The 26,164-nt window shown below is 38.3% G+C and overlaps 1 protein-coding gene across 5 annotated transcripts in view; it reads left to right on the top strand.

The window, feature by feature from the left end:
- Positions 1 to 24,512, top strand: part of ASXL3 (additional sex combs like 3, transcriptional regulator) — a 132,562-nt gene extending 108,050 nt beyond the window's left edge. For all 5 annotated transcript variants that reach the window (XM_017833522.1, XM_017833532.1, XM_017833558.1 and 2 more), the window contains 4 exons: positions 5,033 to 5,129; positions 5,586 to 5,691; positions 11,368 to 13,309; positions 15,698 to 24,512. In XM_017833522.1, coding sequence (XP_017689011.1) covers positions 5,033 to 5,129; positions 5,586 to 5,691; positions 11,368 to 13,309; positions 15,698 to 19,372 — 5,820 coding nt within the window. In that variant the 3' untranslated portion in view covers positions 19,373 to 24,512. The remainder of the gene's footprint in view (positions 1 to 5,032; positions 5,130 to 5,585; positions 5,692 to 11,367; positions 13,310 to 15,697) is intronic.
- Positions 24,513 to 26,164: the final 1,652 nt, after the last annotated feature.

The following is a 26,164-nucleotide window of genomic DNA, read 5'->3' as shown; positions in this document are numbered from 1 at the left end:
ACTTTTTAGCCTGTTGCTATAGATCAAGGGGTAATGGAAACGGAAGGAGGGTCAATTTAGATTAGATATATGAAAGAATCTTTTTTATGAAGAAGGTGTTAAAACACTGGAAAGGGTTGCCCATAGGGATAACCCCATCCCTGGAAACTTTGAAGGTCAGTTTGGATGAGGCTCTCAGACACCTGATTGTGGATGTGGCCCTGTGATAGTTAAATATGTCCCTGCTTATTGCATCGGGATTGAACTAGATGACCTTTAAAAGGTCCCTTCCAACTCAAACTATGCTATGTTTCTAGTCAAATTGGCGTGATGTTCACACATAAACTTTCATGTAGGAAATATACTACTCAGGAACTGCCTACAGGGGATAATTAGAAGTCTAATAAATACATTGGGAGAATTTCGAATCGTTTGAAAGAGAGAAATAATAGCTTTGCTAATTCCTTGTCTTTTAAGATTCTAGCCAAGATCAGATAACCTACCAGTACACATCTATGCAGTACTTGCTGTATCCCTATAAAACTACCAGTATGTGTCTTCAGGTTGAGCTATAAGAATAATCCCTGCCTTATTTTCAGAAGAGACTTTTCAGTGAAACTTGGAGGAGAATAATGGAAGTAGTTTTTCTAGAAAGGTTACTCGGTTCCTTTTGATAAGAATGTTTGACATTTGCTCTGTGATGCAAACAGATGCTGGAGTTTAGCAGATATGTTTTGGAATTGGGTATTTTTTTGTTTGCTTTCAATAAAAAGAGGAACTTTTAAAAGCTATTGTGAATTCTGCATAGAAGTACTAATTAGAAAACATAATTCTAGCATTGTGCTTAATCAGAGAAAAAAGAAATGTAAAGCTCAACAGAATAAAACATAAACTTTCCAAGAAATTTTTGTTGTTCCAGGTCATTAATACACTGTCTCTGTTGGACAGCAGTTTTTAAATACCATAAAAATTAACAGTGTATTTAAGAACTGCTTTATTGGCATGTTTCTTCAAATTCTAATTTAGAGCTAGTGGTTAATTGTGCTATTTCTGTCATCATAGCTTAGAGAAGTGAACACACCCCTGGGCTTCAAAATTTTCAATTTCCACTTTAACTTTTTGACTTTAGGTGAAAATACGTTCTCCAGGTGAGGAAAAAAAAAGAAGGTTTCAGTAGAGGTTGTTAGCTAATATTGTAGAAAGATGACCTCTTAGTCCTTCCAAGTTTAACAGAGCATAAAAACATCAGCCTGGTGTCGCGTTACTAGAGTATTGAGAAGAGGGATGAAATATCCTTGTTAGTTTTGTAGTTTCTGATAGAGTCTTTAACACAACAGATGTAAAATTGCTTGGTTTTTGTCTGTTCAAACTTGTTCAGATTGTTTTTCCCTGTGTAGAAATCTTTAAATGAATCAAAAATAGCCAAACGACTGAACTTCTTGTTAGTTTAGTTTGGGTTGTTTCCCTCCTTTGGTAGTGAATCTGCTTTCTGCTTAGTGCTTTTTTCTTCTTATAACATTTGGAAAATTTCTGTTTCATTCACTTTATCTCTTTGGCTATTATGAGTTCCTTTAGGATTTTTGTCCTTGTCCTTTTCTCTTTGAGCTTTAATTGATGGAGTAAATTCTTCCTCCTCCATTCCCAGCAAACATTTTCTTTGCTCTCAAATTTCTGAGCAAGTTTGGCGAAGTCACTGGGGCTGGACCATTCTTTGTTTCCGTCATTTTTTCCATTGGTATCTATATGTGCACCAAATCTAGATAATGATGACTAGTTTCTTGCATCCCTCCATAGTGTTTAAGCCTGAAATGATTCTTTCATGTCATGTTAAAATAGATCATTGAAAGCTTCTCCTCTAATTAGTGTGTTTCTACCTTCTTTATCATTAGATGCTCTTATGTCTAGATTTCGGTTGTTCCAGCTACATAAATCTTCCATAAGTTATGTGCTTCCATAAACACAGGTCTCAAGAAAGGTCTTCCTCTGCTGGTTCATCAGAGGCAATGTCTATCATGAAGTAAAGCAGTGACTTTTTGTTGAGTTTGTTGTTCTTACGTTTCTTAACCTAAGCATCCTTAGCATTGTCTTTTCAGTCTTGTAACATAGTTCCCCAGCACTTGTAAGCTGCTGCAGTCAATATCCATAAGTGGTCAGTGCAGTGTGCATTCATTTTCTGATGCAGTACACAAATGTACTGTTGTTCCATTGTTAGTTGACCTGTAGTATTTTTCCTTCTTAGGTAACCCACTTCAATCTTCTAATTCTCCCTTTTTGCTATTCTTCAGGGAGCTTTTTTCCCTGCCTTCTTTTCTTTCACAGGTAGTTCATACTTGGCATTTTTTTCTGGTCCACAAGAACTAATGAGCTTTGTCCATGAACTTGCTAACATTTACCTTTTGCTCTGAAGTTCCAGGCTGTGCTTTTATCTCAGGTGATCTAGTTCACATTTGAATTTGTTTGACCCTCTTTCTAGCATTTACCTTGAGGTTCACCGTTTGTTTTCCAAACTTCTTAAGAAATTTGCACACAGACACCTGGAACTTTTCTTCCCAAGTATATTAGCCAGCAAAAATGAAAGGTGGACTACTCTTCCTGCAAAGCTTGCTTTTCTCATGTTACAACAGGGTTACAATGAAGATAATACTGTTCTTCTTGTATTCACATGTTAATATAACTTGGCAATCTTCATAATGCTCTTGACTTACACATCCTGGTGAAATAGCTCAGTCAGACTTGGCTGCAGTTTCATATGATGTTCAATGCACTCTGATATTGGATTGCTGCTGAAAAGTGGCATTCTATTTCCACCTCTCATGGTACATTCAAACTTTCTATGAGATCTAATGGTCATATGACCTTAGGATAAGTTGGATCATCTTTCTCATTTAACAGAAAATCATTGTATACTATTTATTACTTTCTTATGACATTTATTGATCTGGCTAGTGATATGGCTACACTATTTGCCATCAGCTGAGCCATAGCATTTCAGAAGGTCCATGCCTTGCAGAGATAGCCTGCAGTTAAATGTGGTTAAATATGATGATAAAAGAATTTCATGTCTGTATGACTCTTCTGCAAGACACAGATAGGCTTAGAGACAAAATCTTTAATTTACTGAAGGTTGGAGTATAACCTATGTTGACAAGGGGGTGTTTCTATTTCATCTCCTTTTGTATTGAATCTGAAGGTAGCTTGAACACCTTTCTTTGAGGACCAAAGAATTGTTTATTAAGTAATTTGTGATTCTTTTCTTTGTAACTTCTCATCTGACATTTTTAGGAAATTGTGTAAGTGCTGGTTTTGACCATCTACTGGTTTGTTTGTTCTAGTGCAAGAGGCACTGGCATTTAAAAATCTCACTTTAGTATATTAATTCTGGAATTTAATATTTCTGGCAAAGTTGATTTGTGCACAAAGAAGATAATGTGTCATGCCATTATGATTTATACAATACATAAATGTTCCTTCTGGCCTTTCTCACCTCACTGGTTTTATTTTCTTGCTGCTTCTGCTGCATGTTTCCCTGTTTCTTTCCAGTTTTTCTCTAGTTTGAGCATTAGTCATAGCCTACCTGTGATTAGTATGCATGTGTTCCACAACCCACATCATGAGAAGTGTAGAAATGTTTTATATCCACCCCACTTAAATGCAAATTCTATGATGTGTTGGCAAAACAATGCCATATAGCAGGAAATCACCAGCAGCAGTGCTGTAGGTTCATATCCTGCTGAGGGACCCTAGTACCATACACATACTGTTTTCTTGCTGTAATCAAATTCCTTTAGCACTGTCAGCTTTTTAGAGTCCATACTTTTCGCTATTTCTCTGTTTGCTACTTCACATCTTTCTGGTTTACTCTTCTGAGATAATTGTGGGACAGGATGTTAACTAGGCAGTAAGTAAAAACTATTCTCAAATAAGGGCCTGTGTTATCAGTGAAGTATAGAGCTCAGCAAGGGAGCTACAGCAAAATATCATTTAATGTTTCTGACACATCTGCATCTTTCTGGCTCCTGTGTGAAACAAGCACTGAGAATTAGGGGATATTACTTAGCTAAACCATCTGTTAATATGCTGGAAAATGTGCTGGTTTTTACTGCTAGATTACAAATACTGTTGTCAAACATTTATCTTAGTTACCTTGATGGATGTAAAATAGTGAGAGTGTTTGTTCTAGTAACATTACTTCTTCTGCTGTTTTCTCTTTCTCTTTTTTATTTGCTAGTTTGTTTTTATTGTTCATTTATTATGCTAGAGGTGATACCTACTGCTAATTTGTTTTTTATAATTACTTTTTCCAGTTATTAGAATTCCTTCAGTAACCAGATATATCCGCAGAAACCTGAAAATAATGCATTAAATTTTTTGGTAGAAGAAAACACAATAGTTGGATTGCTTTTGAAAGTTACTGTAGAAAATACTGTGATTAATGCTTTTAATGTTGTCTTACCATTGAATGTTTGACAGATGTAGAAAATAAAAATAATTATAATGTTCTTCCACAGTTTTCACTTTTGATGCGTATAAAATTTTCTGTATAGCTCTTTTCAGTTTCAGTGCTGAGTTTATATCAGTTCTGGTGCTAAGGATACCTGTCATCCATTCTTTGGCCACTCCAGCTTATTAGTGAGGATGAGTGTTAGGTTTATTTAGAAACAGCAAAGTTAGTCTTCATTGCATTTAATAAGTTTGTTTTGTACCATGTTACAGACAGATGCACAAGTATATAACGATCTTGATTTTTGATTGTGTACAATGCCTCTAGACATAGGCTCAAGACAGAGGTCTGTGATTAAAACATATCAATCAGTTGTAAATTGAGTTATCATCAGTAACACTTAATGACTGAAGAGAGCGAGTTGATGCTGGATTAGTTCACTTCCATTTACAGTGGTGACTATAATGAAAATGATGTTTTAGTAGTAGTCATTTTCTTTGTTATTCCCACTCCCTATCCCTCCCCATTTCCCCTAATTGAAACTGTTTTGATGTAATCTTAGCTGATGCTATTTCTGACAATATCTTCTGCTACCATCGGCTTATTTTCTAGATGGGAAGTGATGGAGTTTTGCGCCTCAGTAGTTCTGCTCTAAATAATGAATTCTTTGCATATGCAGCACAAGGGTGGAAACAGCGATTGGCAGAAGGTAACTATTTGCTTTTTCTCAGGTTTACCCAAGGTTAATTGTTTTTATGAAGAAATTGAGAAATACTTTTCGAATGGAAAGTGTAGTACACCAGTAATTCAGCAAAAGAAAAATTGCTGATTCCATTTTGAGTTTAGAGTACATTTTTACAGCTTGCAGTAGCAGCTCATTTTGAGAGTTTAAAAAAAACCCAAGCATTTTTATCACTGTCAGCCTTGGAAACATAAACGCATGCAACTAAATCCCACAAATGTACTTTTGAACTACCGATGTTATATGGTAAATTAAATCTTTCTACGTCACGCTCACTTTTGTTTTTCATTATTTTCATTTGACATTGTTGGATGACTGTAAGAGAAATCACTGTACGTCATCTTTGTATCTGTAATCTATCATGACCCATATTAAGCTAATCCTTGACAACTTTTATTCAATATGTTAGTATTTGTTTTTTAGGAGAATTTACACCAGAAATGCAGTTGCGCATCAGACAAGAGATTGAAAAGGAAAAGAAAACAGAACCTTGGAAAGAAAAATTCTTTGAACGGTTTTATGGTGAAAAGTAAGTATTGAAGCAAATAAAATGATTTTTTTTTATTTCTTTAGGAGGAAATGAAAACATAATTCTATGCTTCACATAACACGGTCATATGCAGTAAAACTCAATAAAGCAGTTATCAAGGGCAGTCATTCCCCAGTATAAGAAGTTGTGGGTAGAATTATAGTTCTATGTCTACACTTGCATTACAATTGCGTTTTTAAAGAGTCATACTCATCCATAAAAATTCATTCCAAAGAGAACTTACGGCACAAGACCCAAGCATGTGAGAATTTTTTAATTATCTTTTAAAATGCAGCATTAGGGCTATTCTTCCCTCCTGCGAAATATAAATACAGCTTCCACAGAGGAGAAGATGATATATCTGTAACATGTTTTTATTTTATTTTTTCTTAGCTAGTTGCAAAGTTTCTAAAATCAAATAGTGTTTTTTATTTTTTCACTGAGATGGCCCATTGACTGGAGAAGAATATATGACATAGAAGAAATACTGGGTAGAGATAAATGAAAGTGACTTTGACTAATATAATTTTAGAAGTTAGATGCAAAGAATAAATAAATATTTAACTGACTAAAATAAATTATAGTATCACTCCAGGTGCAAAACTGGGGTGAGTCAGCAAAATTTCATTGATGAAGATACAGAGATGGCATTCTGCAGCAGCTGAAGATTCAGTTCTTATATTTGGCAGTTTTAAAAAAAAAATTTAAGGAGATTCACTTCTTCCTAAAATTCAAGAATTTTCCTTTTAAAAACTGTTTGGAAAGTTAATTCATCAATACTTAGAATTACATATCTGTTTTTAAAAATATTAAGAATTTTATTAGAAATTATAAACTAGTTACTTAAAGGGATTTTTTTTTTAATTTATTTTCAAGTATGTTTTAATTATATCACGGAACCACAGAATGGATGAGGTTGGGAGAGACTACAGTGGGTCATCTGGTCCAACCTCTCTGTTCAAGCAGTGTCATCCTAGAGTTCATTGAACAGGATTGCATCCAGACAGTTCTTGTGTATCTCCAGTGAGGGAGACTCCACAACCTCTCTGGGCAATCTGTTCCAGTGCTTGGTAACCCACACAGGAAAGAAGTTCTTTCTCATATTCAGGTGGAACTTCCTGTACCTCAGTTTCTGCCCATTTCCTCTTGTCCTGCTGCTTGCCATCAGTGAGAAGAGCTTGGCTCCATCCTCTTGTCACCATCCCTTCAGATACTTTTAGACATTGATGCAGTCCAGGCTGAACAGGCCCAGCTCCCTCAGCCTTTCCTCATAAGAGAGGTGCTCCAGTCCCTTAATCACTTTTGTTACCCTTCACTGGAACTGCTCCAGGAGCTTGATGTCTTTCCTGTACTGAGAACTGGACACAGTTCTCCAGATGTCGTCTCACTAGGGCTGAGTAGAAGGGCAGGATCACCTTTCTTGACTTGCAGGCAATGCTCTTGTGAATGCACCCCGGGATACATTGGCCTTCTTGGCCACGAGGACACACTGCTGGCTCATGGACAGCTTGCTGTCCACCAGGACCTACAGATCCTTCTCCACAGAACTGCTTTCCAGCAGATTGGCCCCCAGCCTGTACACCAATACAGATATATTTTCCTTTGCTGAATTTCAGAAGGTTCCTCTCTCCCCATCTCTCCAACCTGTCAAAAACTGCAGGGACTCCAGTGTATCTGCCACTCCTCACAGCTTTGTGTCATCAGTGAACTTGCTGAGGAGGCATCTCCCCCTTCATCTAAGTCACTGATGAATAAATTAAACAATACTGGGCCCAGTACTGAACCTTGGGGGACACCGCTAGTGACAGGCTTCCAAATGCACCCTGTGCCACTCATTACAACAAGTGATTAACTTAAAAATTAAACCATTAACTAAAATGTTTCTGCAGTAAAAATGCTAGTTCTCACAATCCACTGCCTTGGATCACTGGGAAATGTAGTGAAAACAAGGCAAAAAATGGACAGATCCATTTTAATATTTTATTTTGCACATCCTTGCTAGGTGCTTCCCCTCACTGTGAATACTATTTCTACACCACTTTATCTTTACATGTAATGGAAATTCTAGAGTCTTAATGTGGCAGATTTCCTTACTGTAAAGTGCTTAATTTCTTCTAAACAGCTTTGAGACCTCAGGTTAGTCCAGTTGTTGATCTCTTTAGTATCAAAAAATATTAATTAGGTTTTCAGATAAGGAACATAACAGCCTTTCATTCTGCTTGTCAAGAGAAGAGTTGATTACCAACCTTTCATGGAGGAAAGGGCTGTGTAAGGTATTGGCATAGGGCTTTCCACAAGAAGTTTGTTACCATCAGCACAGGAGCACCTCAGTCTAGCTGAAGCTTGTTCCTCAGTCACAAACGACTGTCACATGCACAGAGAAAAAAGCTCAGAATTCTGCAGAGCCAGCAGTCCTGCCGTGCTGGCTGAATGCTGGACACTATAATGGTTGGCAGATAATTACTCAGTCTGTGGTCATACATGTCCTTTGGGTTGATAGGTTTCTGACATCAACATTGTTATGCAAAATGTCATATTGCACATAATTTACATTTTGACTGAAAGTATTGAATCTGGTCCTGCCTGCCCTTTCCCCTGCTTGTTTCACTTGCATTCTTCTGCCTGGATGTTATGTAGGCAGATCTGCTTTGCTGGTTTAAGTACTTTTTCTCATTGTTTATTGACTGAATGGTAGCTTTTGCTGAAGTTTCCACCTTTTTTAAGTTCATGGGGTGTCCTGTGCAGGGCCAGGTGTTGGACTCAGTGATCCTTGTGGGTCCCTTCCAACTCAGGATATCCTACAATTCTATAATTCCCTCACCTGTTTTTGCTTTCTTTTTAAACTAGCTCTCAGTATGCCTGGGCTTTGTCCCTCTTCAGCTCTGTTGATTTGACTGAACTAGCAGTATTTGTAAACTTCCTGACCTATTTCTCACATGCACTGTCTGCAAAATTAATCTCTCTTAGAGACTAACTTGCTCAGTTTACAATCAGTGTATTTTTGCTCTGACCTTAGCTAATTTAATCTTCCAATGTTCCATAAGTAAATTCAGTTTTCACCTTATCCTTACAGAAGGGCCGTTAATAGATGTAGAATCTTTGTAAACATTCTTATAACACTCCATAGTTCATGGCATTCACAGACTTTAGAGTGCCTGTTCCCTTGTAGCATTGCTTCTTGTGTTTGCTCTTATCTTTACCCAGGCAGTTTATCATGGTTCTGTCAGTTGTAGTTCACTTCCATCCATTTTTGTTCTCTTTCTGCTTCCTCATGTTCGTTCATTTTTCCTCTCTCTGACTTTCTTCAAAATACAAAAACTTTATTCCGCAGTCATTTATCTAAGATCAGCTGATGCATGTGCCAGAAATCCAGTCTTCTTGTTTGTTGCCTCAAGACTGCAAGGGTTATATTCTGTTGTCTCAAAATGATATTTCTTTTCTCATTTTTGAGAGTTATATTTCGGGATAGTGCTACCAGCTCACTGAATCAAAGCTTTAATTTGAGGTAGACATTCTCTAAATTTTGTTGCTGATTTAATCCTTCCCTTTTTTTTTTCTGTTTTGTTGCGTTTTGAGGGTTTTCTCTCCAATACTGCTTATCACAGCATTAGAATATCAGCATCCATATATCTTTGAGTAGGTGTCTGGGTTTTTTTTATTGGATGACTGAGTGCCCTTACTCTATCAGTTGAATCCTGTCCTTAGCACTTTCACTGAAGGCTGCTTACTGCTGTCCTCACATTTTTGCGGTGATTTGCAAACTTTAGGTATCTTTTTCTCTAAGGAAGAAGCAGATCAGCTGTTTATTTTGCAATTTGAGATTGCCTTAAACATGCTGATCTTGAGACTTCTTCTTTAGAAAGCCTTTTTCTTCACTGCAGTGTCTTCTTCAACATAGTAGTATTTCCAATACTGAAAAAAAACTATTAAGATTCAGTACATCTTTTGATGGCCTTAATCCTGCTTTATCTTATTATTCTTACAATTCTTTATCTTCAGTATGTTACTAGAATGTGTGTTTTCACGTAGTGTCCGTGTGACAGTCGCATTCACCTTTATCCTGTCCTTCATTCCTTTGCTGATTTTCAATCCCTAAAGATAACTATCAGGCAATATCTTTTCATGATATAAGCCAGCTAGAGAAAATAGACTACTGATTCAGTTTTTAGTAATGCAGTGGATTCATTTTCCCTTCTGGTTTTCCTGAGATAACTTTTGGCTTCTTAACACAAGGAGTTTTAGGAGAAGGTACTCACCTAAACCTAGATAAACTTAACTTTACTCACCCAAACTTATTACCTTAACTTAGACTATAGGGGGAACCTATAGGCTACAGAGAAGAAAGACACATCTTCTGAAATACATTCAATATGGGAAAGGTGAATTTGTTTCTCTGAATTTCTCTCTAGAGGATCATTCCTCAGCATATTCATGGCATAGGAAGACTGTTCATGTTAAGTGACTAGTAACAGGCAATACTAATAATTACTCTGATAGTGCTTTTGGGATGCCAATTCCAGGCTGAGTTTGGGGATTTTGTGTTTACAGCTGTCACTGTAATACATCTGTTCAGTATTTTTAAAATGCACAACTGGAGATTTTGGTATTTCACCTGTTTATTCTGGACTTTCATATGCACAGGCCTTTGTGATCTCTCTGTCCTCTAGCTGCACCTTAAAAAGCCATCTTGCTTCCATAAGTTCTGAATGTCTCTTATGCTTGCTTATTTCCATTTTTTCTTTACTTTTTGATTAAAATGATAACAGGGAACTGTTTATTAGATTAGAAGATCTTAAGACTGTGAAATTTCTTTTAAGGCTTCCAACCAAGCTTTTGTGTATTTCGTGTTACTGTGGAATTGCTGAGGCATAAAGTCTGCTTGGAAAATCTTACTAAAAATGCTGAACGCCTGTACTCCCACTGGCCTTAGAAGGAAATGAGGATGCCAGAACACATACATTTTTTAAAGTAACCATTTTTTCAGCTCTTGTCTTTAGATTTGTTTTGGTTTTTTGTGGAATTTGTAATTCTGCTGAAGTAATAAAACTTTTTAAACTAATATTTTCAGGACCAAAGGTAAGAAAATCTTAAGAAGTATACTAGGAATGGTTCCTTTGCAGTTCATACCTGAAAATGAATGCATAGATTATAAGTATGTGTCTTTTTAGCTTCTTGAGAATGCTAAACTTCTATTATATTGCTGGCTGTGTTGACCCTAAAAGCAGGTGTAGGAGGGAAAAAGGGATTTCCTTTAGAACTGTTACTGCTAGAAGAAGATACAGTGGTGCATTTACTCTGAAATGCATGCTGTATTAGTGTTGCACTGCTGTGCTGGTATTAAAAAAAACAACAAAACAAAACCCAAACAAACACAGGATTTTAAGCAGCGTATAAATAGTGGTGAATCTGTGTACCTTGCTTTTTTGTTTTCATTTTGTTTGCTTATTTTAAAAATATTCATATTTTTTAACACTTGTACGAAAATCTGGTTATTTAGGTTCCCAAAATATATAAAACCATATGTAAATTAGTCAGCCACCACTTAAGCAAACCACTGTTTTAAACTAGAAAATATGTCTTTTTTGTAAACAAGAGATGTGGGTGGGAAAGGTGATCCTATACTTTTACCCTGTCTGTGCTGAAAATAATTCTCTTTATTTGTGTGTTTTTATTTAGACTGGGAATGTCAAGAGGGGAATCAATGAAACTCACTGCAGTGCAGAACAATGATGAAGATGAAAGCAATTCTTTGTGTGGATCTTCTGGCACACCTGGTCCTTCTAAGCAAGCAACCTTTGAGGATCAGGAGGAGAAAGGTGCTAAAATTCCACCTGTACCAGAGAGAGATTATAGTCCATCTCTTGGTAGTATGGAACAGGTTCCTGTTAAGGATTTAACGGCAGACTCTGAGGATATACTGATACCTGAAGAGTCAATCATTCAGGAGGAAATTGCTGAAGAGGTCGAGACAAGTATTTGTGAATGCCAAGAGGAGAACCATAAACCAGAACAGGAGTTTTCTGAGGAGTCCGTAAGTCCAACTGGCACAAATGAGGAAACAGAAGCAGTAAAGCTTGCAGACAGCACTGAGTCCTGTGTCATGATGAATGATGTAACTGATACTGTATCTCACATTGAAATTAAAGTGGAGTTGAAGTCAGAATGCCCTCAGGAAGAGATGTCAGTTGTGATAGATCAGCTGGAGGATTGCATATCACCAGCACAATCAGTTTCACCCACAAACTCTGTCAGCGGTACAGCAGAGAAGGTTTCTGAGTCTGCAAAAGAGCTAATTGTACCAGAAATGCAAAATGCTGCTCTGGAAGCCTCCTTGTTCACTGGTGGAGGCATTGCAGTGGATATGGAGCTTCACAGTGACCCTGAGGAACAGTTGTCTGAGAATGCTTGTATTTCTGAAACTTCCTTTTCCTCTGGAAGTCCAGAAGTTTGTGTTGCGTCTCCTGGAGGAGACACTCAGTCGACTTCAGAGGAACCCTGTACTCCGGCATCTCTTGAAACAGCTTGTTCGTCTGAAGGGTCCAGTACTGAAAACATTGAAGGTGATATTCAGCAAAAGGCCAGTGATGAAAATTTGCACACACCTTTAATGTCGGAAATCTCTCCAATGTCCACCTCACCTGTAACTTCGGAAGCATCTCTGATGTCAAATTTACCTTTAACATCAGAGGCATCACCAGCTTCTAATTTACCTTTAACATCAGAAACATCTCCAATGTCTGATTTGCCTTTAACATCAGAAACATCTTCAGTGTCTTCTGTTCTTCTAACTTCTGAAACATTTGTGACAAATAGTTTGCCTCTTCCATCAGAGACATCTCCAGTTTCCAATACCCCAAGCAATGAAAGACTTACTCTGCAACAAAGGCAATCACCATGTTTGTTGGAAGACTCCCTTCCCACTTTGAAAGAGGAAAGCTCTGCCGTTACTAAGGTGGTTCAAGAAGAGAAACTTGTTCAGCCAAAGCAACATCAGAGTGCTCCTGAAAATATGAAAGTTTGTCCATTAGCAATTATACCTGATACTTTAGTATTGGAAGAACCCCAAAGCAAAAACCTTGGCCATCAGCCATGTAAGTCACATTCTGAAATTGAGAAATCCTACATTGCATCCATCCCAGAACACACGCCTCCAGAGGTGATCAAAAATAAAAATCACAGTGTTCAGCAAAGAGGTGACAAGAAAGGTACACTCTTGCCTTCAGAGGTATCTGTCTTATCAGAAGGATCAGTTGGCAAAAATATCGAATTGCTTCCATCAAAACCACATGATAAACTATATACCTCATCTCTAGAGAAAACTACATTCCCTGAAGTGTGCAGAAATAAATCTCACAAGCTAACAGGCAGTGCCCAAAGTCGCCTAGAGAGTTTGCATTCTTCCAAGTCATTAGAACCCACAAAATCACCAGAAGCAAGGAGTGAAAGTAGAGAACCAGAGATCCCAAAGAGGAAAACAGCAGAACAGCACAGTTTTGGAATCTGCAAAGAGAAGAGAGCTAGAATAGATGATGATCAGCCTAACCGTAGTGCTTCATCAACGAGTCCGTCTGATAAAGAACAGCCACCTAGAGAGGAACCCCGAGTTCCACCCCTTAAGGTAAAGTAATGAAAAAAACAGCGTACTTGGGAAATAAAGGGTTATTATCTCCCTCCTAACTGCATGCAGACACAGTGAATGGTGTATTTTTTATAAAGGTATAAGGGCTGTTAGTACTGATGGTTTTGCTTTACTATTACCTTTCTACCATGCCAAATTGCTTCTGATACAAATGTATCTATAGTTGTTCAGTCAGGGTCTTTGTTACAAAATTGATTTTCTGTGCAAGAAAGTTTTCCAGGATCTATGGCTTAATCTAATTCAAGAGCTTCCCATCATTCACAGGGTGCTCCTTGTTTTTCTAATTGCCCAGCTGTATTATCTGCTTGTTCCGCTGTGGATGTCTTCTTCTGCAAGCATGAATAACAAATGTTACCTTTACCAATACTTTTAAAAACAACCAGCGCCTTAATCCAGCAAGAGAACCCAAATTCAGAGTAGTCGAAGATCCCTTTGCAAGCCCAGGGATTGGGGTAGGCCGAAATGTAAGATTTTCCTGTAGAATTAACTGGAAACAGAGACCTAACTATCAGGGTAAAGTGATTGATCTGTGTATAGGTATCTCTGTTAATGACAAAGCAAAAGGTAAAAAAAAAAACCAAACCAAAAAAAAAAACAACAAACACTTTCATGTGTAACGTTCTGCTGTATAAGAAAGCATATTACAGTTGAAAGTGTTTTTTTCCTAACAGAGAATTCTATAGATTTAATTACATATAGGCTCAGTGTTTTGACCCTTTCAATTTTGTACATGATGACATCAACCAAGGTTAAGATCCAGTTTCCTGAAGTTAAGCCACTGACTTTGCAATACTAGTTCCTGATTATTCAGAAATGCCCTTTTCTGCATTTATTTTTAACTGCTGCAGTCACTGAACATTGTTAATATGGCCGGGAGGGCAAATAGGCTAACTGTTTTAATCACTAGTGCAGAAGCGTATTTCATATAATTTATTTTTTTTGAGCAGTGATGAAATTGGAAGTTAGCCCCACTCTGAGTTTAGTGATATTCTTTCATATTTGGAAGGTGTCTATCTAACCTAATAATTTCTAAGAATTCTCTAAGCACAAAGGAAAATAGATCACTAGGGAATAAAGAAAGGTCATGACTATAATAATAATAAAAATAATCAAGCATTTAGAGCTCTAGCAGTTTTGGCAGTGCAAAGTGGAAACTAAAAAGAGTTGCTGCTGAAACAGAAAGCAAAATGTTTTGAAGAATTTTGAACAATCAATTGTAGTATGTTTTTTGTGTAACAAATATTTGGCTCTTGTGTCATCTCACCAACAAACCCCTATTCTTTGTCACTAAAAGAGGAGAAAGAACCCCCTTCTAAGTCATTCTGCTATATGGCTGTCACTTCCCATCATATCTCGTGACTACTTTTTCTACAAATACTGCCTAGTTTTCTTCTCAGTTCCTTTCAGAAGGTAAGCCACAGAATTAACTGCTAAGTCCAATTGCTGCGGACAGCAAGTAAGCATATGTCCATTTTAAGAAATTAATTTTTTTTTTGCCAACCTTCTATTCTGAGAGTGTATGAGTTACAAAGTGGTCCGGAGACTCTTAATCTCTAATCCTGAAAACAGATGTGACTAATAGGAAACATCCTAATAAGTCCAGTGATTTTACAGGTTATTATTTTGCATAAGCTGCTCAGTATTTAACATTTTAATATTTTGGGTTTAATATTTATAGGTTTGAGGATTTCATTTTTGAAGTGGAGTAGTGTAGGAGTTATCCCAGGGATGTACTAAAGCGAGTCTCTTAAAATTGCAAGTGAGGAAGGGAAAGGTGTATCCTTTAGTGACTCACTTCTTCTATAGCACTGCTCTAAAGTCCTCTGGAATGGGACTTGGAAAACAGGCTCAGTGGAGACACCACTGCATCCTGTCTGAAGGCAAGATTTGTTGTGTGGTGTATGTAAGCAAAACACAGCCTATTCCTAGAATCCTAATCATGGGAGACCAAGGAGAAAAGCACTATACATGGTCATTATTTTTTCAGACATTTGCAGGAAGTGCTTAGTCGTTGGTTCTTTTCCAGTACCACTACACGAGGCTTGTTGACCTTCTCAGTTAGGTGCACTACGTATAAAACAGGTCTGACAAATTGTATCAGATAAGCATCGTGTTGTTAGCCTGTTCAATCTTTTCTCTTGTCAGAAGGATCAATGTGAGAAGGCTAATACAGGTGTCAGTTATTCATGCTGTAGGATGATAGAATATCGAAGCATAAATATCATTAATTTTTAGCATTTTTCTGTCAAGCTGCACCGAACAGTAATTCCCTTCATTACCTTTCTCTGACCCTTTAAAAGACAACTGTTTGTTTTAGTGAATCAATGATCTCATTAAAATTTCCGTGGTTTTTTTTTCTTCCTTTAGATTCAGCTTTCAAAAGTTGGACCACCTTTTATCATCAAGAGCCAACCTGTTTCTAAACCAGAACCTCGAGTTTCCCCAAGTACATCGGTCAGCAGTGGGAGGAACACTGGGGCTAGGACTCTGGCAGATATCAAAGCAAGAGCTCAGCAAGCAAGAGCCCAAAGAGAAGCTGCAGCTGCAGCAGCCGTGGCAGCAGCTGCGAGCATAGTCTCTGGAGCAATGGGGACCCCATGCGAAGGTGGAAAGACAAGAACACTGGCACACATCAAGGAGCAAACAAAGGCCAAGCTATTTGCAAAGCATCAAGCCAGAGCTCATTTACTCCAGACTAATAAAGAATCAAAGTCACAATTCAGCTCAAAGGAAAGTACCTCATCTCTGGAGATACCAATGTCTACTGACACGAAGATTGAAGGTTCTACTGGTGTCATTATAGTTAATCCTAACTGCAGGTCCCCTAGCAACAAGTCTGCTCATCACCGTGAGACCACCACTTTATTGCAGCAGTCCCTTAACACAACTGCATTACCAGAAACTGCTACTGAGATATCTGTGCACAGTTCTGATGAAAATATACATGTGCCACAATTATGTGAGAAAATTATTTCATCTACCTCTACTGAAAGTAACAGTGTGCCAGTGCTTTATAATAAAAGTTCAGTCTCTGTGTGTGTTTGCAGCACTGCTATGTCTGGAGCAATTAAAGAACTTTCTTTTGCAAGTTCTGTTGATAAATCCTCTGTGTTAATGTCTGTTGACAGCGCAAACACAGCAGTTTCAGCCTGTAATATAAATATGCTGAAAACCATCCAAGGGGCTGATACTCCATGCATAGCTGTTGGACCAAAATGTATTGATAATAGTAATGTCCCAGTCTCCATAGACAACACAGTCTTACCAAATGCCATCGATGACAAAAGGTTGCCGCTACCAAGTAGCAGTGTGAATAACACGGTCTCCAGTCATTATGCCACTGTGCCAGCTTCATCTATTGCAAATAATTTGCCAAACCATCTCTCTGGTAGTTCTGTACTGATTCCTCCGGTGGGGACTACCAGCAGGTTTCCTTCTGATAAGATAGCCATAACCGGGTGTAACGAGCAGAGCGCTGTCTCCATTCACACTACCGTCAGGTCAGCTTTAAGTTGCAGTGAGGCCCTTGCAGTAGCAGATTCTGTTGCAAGGCCACCCATTTCCATGTTTGCTGGTAACATGGTGACAATAAGCTCTTATGATAATGCTACTAAACTGAATGCTGATCTCATAGAAAAAAGCTCTGGAGCACGAAACCGGATGGATCTCCCTGGTAAATCTCAGCCAGTGAGTTTTACGCAAACTGCCATGAATAGGTCTATACCTTGCAAAGTCATTGTTGACCACACCACAAATCAGAATTCCAGTCTGTCGGTTTCTTCTTCTATTGAAAACACAGAAAACAGCATTGACCTGCAGAGCAGACCTGTAAGGACAGAAGCTGCCTTACAAAGTATAGCCTGTCCTCAGGTGTCTGTCATAAGTAGGCCTGAAGTGGTCCCTAATGAAAACCTTGAGCACAGTTCCAGCTTTATCGCCATTACAGCAAAGCAAGACAGCAAGAACTTGCAGGCAGGTTGTTCAAGTCTTCGAGAAGTGCCTCTTGCTCCTCAAGATAAATTAATTGAGGTGGTTACTCCCAGCCAAGGTTTTGCTGAGCAATTAAGAGGTCCTTCAGCATTGAAAAATGAAGCAAATGCTGCCTGTGCCAATCAATACAATGCCAACAACAGAATTTGTTGGCGTGATGAAGAGGCAATGAATACAGACCAGCCAGTGGTCAGCCATCTTTCCTCTGGTAAGCATAAGGAATATGCAGACCAAAACTGCTTGAAAAATGTCAAAACTGAACCTCCCAGTTACACACAAATGTCAGAACTGCAATCCAGGAGTCTTTTGACGAGCATTGCTGTTCCTGTTAAATCAGAAACTAATGAGTCTGACAAATGCTTCAGGATGGACACCGAGGATTTTACAGGACCTGAAATGCGTGCCCAGACTGCAGAAATAAACACGAGTGCGCAGCCACCTCAAACGTCCAAGACATCCATTGCAGACTCCATGGAAGACTCCCTCTCCCTGACAACAGAAACCCTAAAGAGAGTTACGAGTGCCGGGGGCTCTAGCTGTCGCTTGTCGTCAGTGGAGGCCAACAATCCCTTAGTGACACAGTTACTGCAAGGCAATCTGCCTTTAGAGAAAGTGCTGCCGCAGCCCAGATCAGGAGCCAAACTAGAAATTAATAGGCTTCCATTGCCTTTGCAAACTACCTCAGTATGTAAAACAGCAGTGTCCGAGAGAAATATTGTTGAACATGCTTCCAACTCTCCTAATCCAGATGGTAAAGGATTTCCAGCAGGCAGCATAGCCCCGCTACAAATCAGAAAGCGTGAAAACCATCCGAAAAAGAGGATGGCCAGGACTATAGGGGAACATGCTCAAATTAAATGTGAGCCTGGGAAGGTGTCAATGGACACAGATGTTAAAGTGGCTCCCTGTGTAATTAATTCCAGCATGAATCAGCTAGGGCACGGACAGCCATTTAAGCAGGAGTGGCTGAACAAGCATGCCATTCAGAGCCGAATTGCTCACAGTCCAGAGATCAAGCAGCCGAAGAGGCCGTTGCCTTCATGCAGTTTCCAGCAGAGCTTATTTCACATTGATAAAAATGGCAGCTTTCACACAGAAGCTAGTACCTCACATAGACAGCATTTTTACCAAATGTCCATGGCTGCAAGAGGCCCCATTCCTACGGCAGCTTTGTTGCAAACTACTTCAAAAGGCCCACCTGGCTGCAACACATTTGCTTTTAGCAGACACCTTGAACAGAAGGGCTTGGGAGACATGAATATTTCTACAGCAGCTCACCAGCTGAGGCTAGGAAGTGTATTTTCCCCTAATATTCAGATTAAGGAAGGTGATGACATTGCCAGTGCCTCTCAAACTCTCCAGAGTAAAACATTAGTGCATCCCCCTGCTCCCCCTCCACCCCTACCACCTCCTCCCCCTCCTCACCCAAATGCAGAGGTCCCCTCTGATCAAAAACAACCGACAGTTACTATGGAAACCACTAAAAGACTTAGTTGGCCTCAGCCAGCAAGCATCTGTAGCAATATAAAATCTGAACCTATTTCTTTTGAGGAAGGTTTAAGCAGCAGCTGCGAACTGGGCATGAAACAAGCTTCCTATGATCAGAACGAAGTGAAAGAACAGTTAAAAGCATTTGCATTAAAAAATGCAGATTTCTCTTCCTATTTACTTTCTGAGCCACAGAAGCCTTTTACCCAACTTGCTGCTCAGAAAATACAAGTGCAGCACCCACAGCAGCAGCAGCAGCAGCAGCTCTGTGGAAATTATCCTACAATACACTTCGGTAGCACAAGCTTCAAAAGGGCAGCATCTGCAATTGAGAAATCGATTGGGATTTTAGGAAGTGGCTCAAACACTGCCACAGGCCTGTCTAACCAGAATGCGCAGATCCCGGTTCAGAAATTTGCTGACAGCAGCAATGCTGATGAACTGGAACTGAAATGCTCTTGCAGGCTGAAAGCCATGATCGTGTGCAAAGGCTGCGGAGCCTTCTGTCATGATGACTGCATAGGGCCTTCCAAACTGTGTGTAGCTTGTCTAGTTGTGCGGTAGGAGCTGAATCAAAGATGCAGTATCCCTTATCAACGTGGGAGAGCAGGACAAAGGAACAGAGAAATTGAAACAGCTTAGGCCACTAATGGTTTGCAATTAGTGGATTGATTTTTTTTTTTTTAATTTTTGTTTTGTTTTGTTTTTTTCTATGTGGTGCTTTCAGAATTTAGTTGTTTCTACCTGAGTGCCATTTTCTGGGAAGAAGAGGAAACTTGTAGAAGTAGTTAAAAAAAAGATAGCCTTGTTACTGAAGCTTCTATGAGCTCTTGCTGTGCTGAAAAAAAAAAAAAAAAGAAAAAGGCATTAATGCATGTCATTTGTAGCTTCTATTTATTTGCACAAAGTGCAGCACATTTTTTTCTCCACTTTTTGATAGTTGATACAAGCTGCAGGTTAAAGATCAGTGGCAGAATAGCACTGTAAGAAGTGGAGTAACTATGCAGAATGAATAACACACTGAATAGCAACTGTTTTGAGAGGGGTAGTGGCAAGGTGCGGGGTATCGGTCATCGTAGCTTCAAAGTCAGTTTGCAGTTTTTCTGCTGATAAGATTGTTTTCTTCAATTGACTTTCATTATAGTCACTTCACGTAAAAAAAAAAATTTAAAAGAGGAATTTAGATTTTTAGAGGAGTTTCTTTATGTGCCTGCCAAGGACTATGGAACTCAAACGTTACTCGTCATCTCTTGTTGATTCCTTGAGAAAGATTTGTATATGCAATGGGTTAGTGGGACCAACACTGGAATCACATGGGCTTCGGTAGAGTCTGGAGAAAGTAATTTCTCTCCTGGAGATTATAAACCTGTTTTCTCTTCCTGTTTCCCACTCAAATGGTCTTTATTTGTATTTCTCTGTCTAATCTGTTCACTAGGTTTATCAGTCCCAAATATATATATATATATATGTGTGTATATATATATATATGAGATCAGACTTATGTAATTGATTCTTGAGGTTTTAGCCTTTCTGTGGCCTAAAAATGATGGATACTTCTGATTAATAACAAGGAAAGACTTTAATTGCATGTTGGTTGAATGTTACAATGTCAGTTCTTTTTCCTCTTATGTGAGTTACTCTATTTAAATAACGTCTCAGAGTTTTGCCATTTAAAGTAATTCTTAGAATTATTTACAACACTGACTTTTTTTTTCTCAAAGGTATTCAGACCCTTTTAGAAATTTGGAAGCAAAATGTATTTTTAAAAGGGATACTGCATCTTTAAAGTAACTTTCAGTATTTATCCAGTACTGTATTTACATTCAGGACTATAGCTGCATTCCAGATGCGCTAGCCACCATAACAGCAGAGAAGAAAAATGGTGATTTTGGGGCCCTATTCACTTAAAAGGAAAATATTATAAAGGGATAAAGCACATGCAGTTGCTGGGAAGATGAAAACACCTTGGGTTTGTTTTAATCTCACTTCAAGAACACAAAACGTGGAGTGCAAGTCATCCATCTGCCAATATGTGGTTGGGGTCTGCCCAAATGTCAGCATCAGAGATAAATGGGGTTTTTTGCCATTACAGTAGAACCTCACTAATCCAAAGACCTTAGGGCCTGCTCACAAAAACTGATTTTCCTTCCACGGTTTTAAGAAAGCAGTGTAGTAAGAATGTGTGAGATGTAATGCTGCTTGGATTTCATCATGCATTTACTGTTGCATTCTGAAGTATTGATGTGAATGGTAGAACTGCATTTAGGAAATGAAAAGTATCCTACATTTTACACTACCCTTTTTTATCTGACTATTACATCCTTACTCATCAGCTGTAACCAGTCTCCTTGGCTCATGTGCGTAATAGTGAGGTTCTACTGAATGGAGGAACCAGATTTATTTTCTTGTGGGACCATTTTCACAAACATGATAAATGCTGTTTATTGTCTTAAAAGTGAGCTGGAATATCTACAACATACATTCCTGTCATAGGAAGCTCTATGGTGCACCTTGATGTTCTCTTTTATTGTAATTAGCAACATATCAATATTATTTTTGACACTGTGTAGTACAAAGGCCATTTGTAATAACTAACAAATTTGTTGCTGATACAATAATATATTTTTTCTATACAAAAGTGCTCCTTAATATGACATGTGAACTAAGGAATGGCTTCTCAGCACTTTCAGGTCTTCTGGTAGGAAAATAAACCAGCCAAGCAAAAACTTAAAGTAACGTATGAAAACTAGTCCAGCTGCTGGCAAAACAGCAACTGGGAAATACTCATGACTAAGCATGAGTGTAGTCAATTAATACATATCAAATTCATATATGAGGAGCCTTTGTATCAGAATTGTATTGCATTGTATTTATACTTGGTAGAGGTAGGATACTTCTATTTAAAAAAAAAGAGCAACCAGTCTTAGACTTCTATTTACCTATGTTTATATAAGCCTGCTGGGAATCATTATTTCTAGCTCAGGTTTTCCTGTCCACAGCACATAAGTCAATATTTGTTTGTATTTGCATCTTGAAGTAGTTCTCATATTGACTGACATAATACAGAAATAAAGTGCGGCCACAAAATAGTTTTATTTTGTTCAAAGGGTAAGAGTGTGACTAATATGGTAGGTGAGTCATTCACATCATATTGTCATTTTTGTATCAGGATTGCAACTTGCATGTGTGAGGTCATGATAAAATGTTATTTAAAATGGCATTGGACTGGATGGTGCTATGTTATATTACTCAACCAACCAAACTCTGCCATAGTGCAGTTCCACTCCTTTCATTCTTGAGTCATTGGAGTTGCACCAGGAATAAATTTAGCCAGTTAGTCAGCAACAGTGTTAAAGTTTTCTTACAGATTAGGTTTAAGGTATTATAATACTCAAAAGCAAACACAGTGATATGGAAGCCTGACTGAATCCTAGTGTGACTGAAAACCTTACTTGGATTCTAGTATCACACAAATGCATAGGGGAGAGTGACCCTAGGTCTTCAATAAGAACCCAATCACATTTAGAGGTTTATTTTAAATGACTTCTTGAGGTTTTTTTGTTTAATTGTTCAGGTTTCAAGCCCGGTGTCATGTTTTCTAATGGCCATGCAGTTTGCACCGTGGGGTTTTAATAGTTTATGCACTGAAAAGTGGTGAAAGAATTACTTAAGAACACACTGCTCTATGTTTGTGTGTACATACATATGTGTCCCAGTGTCCATCATGTATAATTTACCTTTTTTTTTTAAGTTCCAAAATTTTTCCCCCACTCCTACCCCTGGAGCAGCACTTTTGGGTGAGAGGGAGAAACACTTTTTTCTTTCCTCCCTCTTTATTGTTTTAATTGCATACCTGTGAGATATGCAGATAATGTTAGGGCATTTGCAGTGAGTGTGTGTCTGTTTTTCTGTTCTGAAATAATTTTTCAAGCAGAAATTCCCTTTGAAATAATGTTAAAAAAATAATTAAGAAATTATGAACTGGATGCTCCCTCTTTGCATTTTATTTATCTGTTGAGATCTAGTACATGAAATAGCATTTAAAAGACAAAAATAAAGGTTGAGCCATAAAGTGAAAGGTATATTCTCTGTGCTATAGACTTTCTTCTTGAGGGTGGTGCATGTTGTCAGGGTAAGCTACAGAACGTGCAGATGGTTTTTCAGGGCCCTGCAATTCCTTGCACAGTTTTTAAGCTGGTGCATATGGTGCTTTATAATGCAATTTCTGAAGTAAAATTACCTTATGCTGCACCCCCTTCCCCTTATGAACACACGCACAATTTCAGAATCGTTATTGTAGCCTCTGGTTTAGCAGTTTCTCCAAGGTGTGGTGAAGTACCAGGATAAACACTCAAGATGAGCTGAGAAGTGTCACAGAAAGGGATCATTTTAGCTGACACACCTGAAGGGCCCTGTTCTGAACACTGAATGGCTTCTGCATTCTCCTGGCAGCAGCGCAGCAGTTCATCTGCTGTGGCTCTGCAGAACACTGAGGGGGAGGCAATGAAATATTCAGTGGATTTATCATGGACCTGTGTAGCTAAATGTTTCTGAATCTATGAAATCCTGTTGTCTTCGGTCATCATGCTTTGTCACTGTAAAACCAACAAAAAGTAAAAAAAAAGCATTTTTTAGTCTAATTTAAGGAGCTGCTTCTTTTATAGCACATAATATTTCGCTTTGTACTATATTTGATAGTTAAAGAATAATTTAGTCCGTAGAATAACTTTGTTGTATTTGTACTGTTCATGAATGTTACAAGAAAAGTGCTTTACTTTGTTGCCATAATTCTCTTGTACTGCTGTAAAATATTTTTTCTGCTTTACGGAAACTTAACTCGATTCACATTTTCAGTACAGGGTTTTTTGTGTGTATGTATTTTTTTTGTCAGTATTCTGAATGTTTACATCTGTTCAACATTAGCCATTTTATGCCTTTATAGGGCAGTATTACTCCTGCAGTATAACAGCAATGTGAAATCCACTCATACCTAACATGCATGAGAAATACAGATTTATTGGGGAGATCCCTAATGTGCATAGATATTTTTTCTATCCGCATTCAATGAAGTAAGTACCCTCCTTCAGTTCTCTACCAAAGAAAATATTATTCCCACAGGACATGCTTGGAAAGTGGTTCTCTGAGTCTTCAGAAGGGGGTGTGGTTGGTTTCAGCAAGATTGCTACAGTTTAATGCTGTTATGCTTTGCTTTGTTACCCCACCAGATGTGACTGGGTGAAACAAGCATTTTAGCAATTTTTTTATTTCCAGACAGTGTTTTGTTTAGAATTCAGGGATCATGCTTTCTTTAATGGTGCTGTTTGTTTTTTTGGTTTTTTTTAAGAAAACAACCTTTTGTTGCCTACAGAAATGACCATTCACAAAACCATAAATTAAATGAAATAATTTGTCTTCATAACTTTTCTCCCTTTCCTTTCCCCCTTCCCTATCCCTTGAAAATAACAACTTGGGCTTCAATATTAAAATATTCTGGAAAAAAAATAAAGAGATAAAATAATATTTGTCATTGTTTATTTATTTTATGTTCAGTGCCTTAGGCAGAAGATCCTGCTTGTGCACATCCATTGTATGTACAGGTTGATGAACTAGAAATGTGCGAGAAAAATCAGCCCTTTGTAAAGGATTTTTCAATTATGATGATGTAAGACAAAGTTTGAATGACTTCTGATGTAATTCAAGTATTAATCTTATACTAGTAAAATAAAACTAGGTGTTGTATATTAAGTTGTTGTAAGTAGAATAGTTTGTGTATGAAAGTGATTATATTGCTTTGTATAGTTAATGCTGGGTGTAATTTGGTACTTTGCCTCTGTCTGCAACCCCAACCAGAATGCACTTAACAGCAACCATTCCAGCATACACCCCCCTTATTTGTCATCCCCACAGCAGAAGAAATTAAATGTCAATGGTACATGAAAGGTAACCAGTCCAAGTTATATTCCTCAAAGCAGTTATCTTTTCAGGTCTGGAAGGCCTTCCTAAAATGGAAATTCAGTAGCCATTATATTAAAAAAAAAAAAAAAGTCAATATTTTCATCCTGTTACTCTTAAAAGAGAGCTTTGAGTACTGTGGTACAGGGGGAGCAACAAACAGCTTTTTCACAGGCTTGCTCAGAAATATCAGAACTAAACACCATCTTTTGTCCAGCCTCCTGTCACTTTTATTTCAGATGTGATACCATCTGAGGGTCTTGTTAGCAGCAGATGACAGTCCTGTCGGCCAAAATCTGTCCAAATGCAGAAAGAAGGCAGTACCAACCTCTGTAGTTTATAATCCAATGACCTTTTTTTCATATCCAATACCCACCTGGCAATTATTTATCTTAGTTTGTTCTGCTTAGAATTTTAGAATTCTTTATTTTTATTTTTTTTTTGGCATGAACCTGTGCTGAAGCAGGGACCAGCTCTGCTTCTGATAGTAACAGCTTCTATTATTATTATTATTTTATTGTTCATCTAAGCAACGTAATGCAAATCAATTCGTTAAATCTGTACTAGCTAAATACTCACTTTTGTCCTTTCCCTTCTTTTTACTTTTTAAAACCTGTGAAATGTTTTTGCACATTTTTATTGGATCTTGAAAAATAAGTATTCAGTTTTTCTGTGATGTTTGCTAAGGACCTTGTAAGTATTAATAAGTTAAGCCTTGTGATTGCTTTTAGGTCTGTGTTTTGTCTCTCCCTGGGTCAGCCCAGCCTTATCCTGGCAGTTCAGCCAGCAGATGGCATCAGGAGAAAACATGCTGCTGTGCTTTCCCTATTCCTGTCCCTCAGCAGGAGCACATGGCACAGAGAAAGGCAGCCACGAATACTGTGGGTTTCTGGGTTTGTCTTCCTTCTCTGGGGAGGTTTAGCTGTAGTGAAAAAAGCCTTCCTTCCTCCCCAGTCCTGGAACTTGGCTTGCAGTAGACATGATGCCCCGAAGCTCACATCATCCTTTCCTGCGCTTGGCGTTGTCTGAGTTGTGCGGTCTGGAATTGAAGTATTGATACACTGGAAAAAATTCCTCCCCAGGCCAGAGCCAGAGCTTTTTTTTTTTTTTGTCTCCTGCAGTTTCCTTTGTTACCCATGGATGAAGACAGACAGCAACAAAGCTCTTTGTATCAAGGGGCTTCACAGATATATATGAAGGTAGTACCACTGCTTGGTGTGCAGAGGATGTGCTGTTATCAAGCCTGACCTTTTTTGGATGACAGGACTTGCAGTGCAAGGACCACCGGATTGCAATCATAGAATGTTTTAGGTTGCAAGGGATAAAGACCATCCAGTTCCAACTCCCCTGCCATGGGCAGGGACACCTTCCACTAGAACAGGTTGCTTGCAGCCCCATCCAACC

This window comes from Lepidothrix coronata, unplaced genomic scaffold (genome assembly GCF_001604755.1).
Source record: "Lepidothrix coronata isolate B3197 unplaced genomic scaffold, Lepidothrix_coronata-1.0 Scaffold6, whole genome shotgun sequence".
NCBI lineage: Eukaryota > Metazoa > Chordata > Aves > Passeriformes > Pipridae > Lepidothrix > Lepidothrix coronata.
This window is presented reverse-complemented; position numbering and strand designations above follow the sequence as displayed.